We start from the raw sequence: 722 nt of genomic DNA, 5'->3' as shown, positions 1-722 counted from the left end.
TTTTTTTTTTTCTTTTTTGTGAGAGGAAAGGAGAGGGCGAAATGGTGAAATTCAGAGATGAAAGTAACAACTGCTGGAGGGGATGTAAAGCAGGCGGAGCCCTCGCCCTTGGAAGGGGCAGCGCCCACCGGCAGTGCCCCGGGCAAGACCCACAGCAGGGCCTCGTCGGGCGTCCACGGGCGTCCACCTCGGCCGGAAACACGGGCGTCCACCTCGTGTCCTAGGCACACGCCCGGGAGAGTGAGCCCGGCCGGGCCGGTCCGAGCCAGCACCCCGGGGAGACCAAGCCGCGTTCCCCGCAAGCATCCGCTGGGACAGTTCGCGCCAGGCGGCCAGGAGCCCCAGGAAGGTGTTGGGGGGGGAGTGGGCAGCGGGGCGGCGGGAAGCGCTGGGGATCTACCTGGGGAAGGCGCCTTGAGCTTCGGGGAGCCTTAGAAAACCAGAGGCGGAGAACAGGGCGGAACCCACGTTTCTAATTTTAACATTCTGGCATTTCAGACAGCAGAGTAAAAGCCAAAACACCCGAGGGTCACGGCCGCCGGGTGATTACGTGTGGAGAAGAAAACGTTCGCCCTGCTGTTGCCAAACCTGGAGGTCACCCGCGACCACCTGCCCACCAGCCTGGCCATGGCGCGCTTTGCCATCACCGCTCATGGGGAGGCTGTGCGGGGCCCTCCGCGGGCAGCTGGGGGCAGTGCCGCGGCCGCCAGGCCCCGGGGCCC

General features: G+C 65.2%; 1 protein-coding gene across 1 annotated transcript in view; it reads right to left on the bottom strand.

Moving 5' to 3' along the window:
* The window catches only part of AVPR1A (arginine vasopressin receptor 1A), a gene marked incomplete at its 5' end in the record, with an annotated part of 8,022 nt that overhangs the window by 3,149 nt on the left and 4,151 nt on the right, over positions 1–722 (bottom strand). Inside the window, one exon of the mRNA XM_012732271.1 lies at positions 129–220. Coding sequence (XP_012587725.1) covers positions 129–220 — 92 coding nt within the window. The remainder of the gene's footprint in view (positions 1–128; positions 221–722) is intronic.

The sequence above is a fragment of the Condylura cristata genome, unplaced genomic scaffold (genome assembly GCF_000260355.1).
Source record: "Condylura cristata isolate star-nosed mole 26May11 unplaced genomic scaffold, ConCri1.0 scaffold00034, whole genome shotgun sequence".
Lineage (NCBI taxonomy): Eukaryota > Metazoa > Chordata > Mammalia > Eulipotyphla > Talpidae > Condylura > Condylura cristata.
The sequence above is the reverse complement of the archived record's forward strand: the minus strand, read 5'-3'. Positions and strand labels throughout refer to the sequence as shown.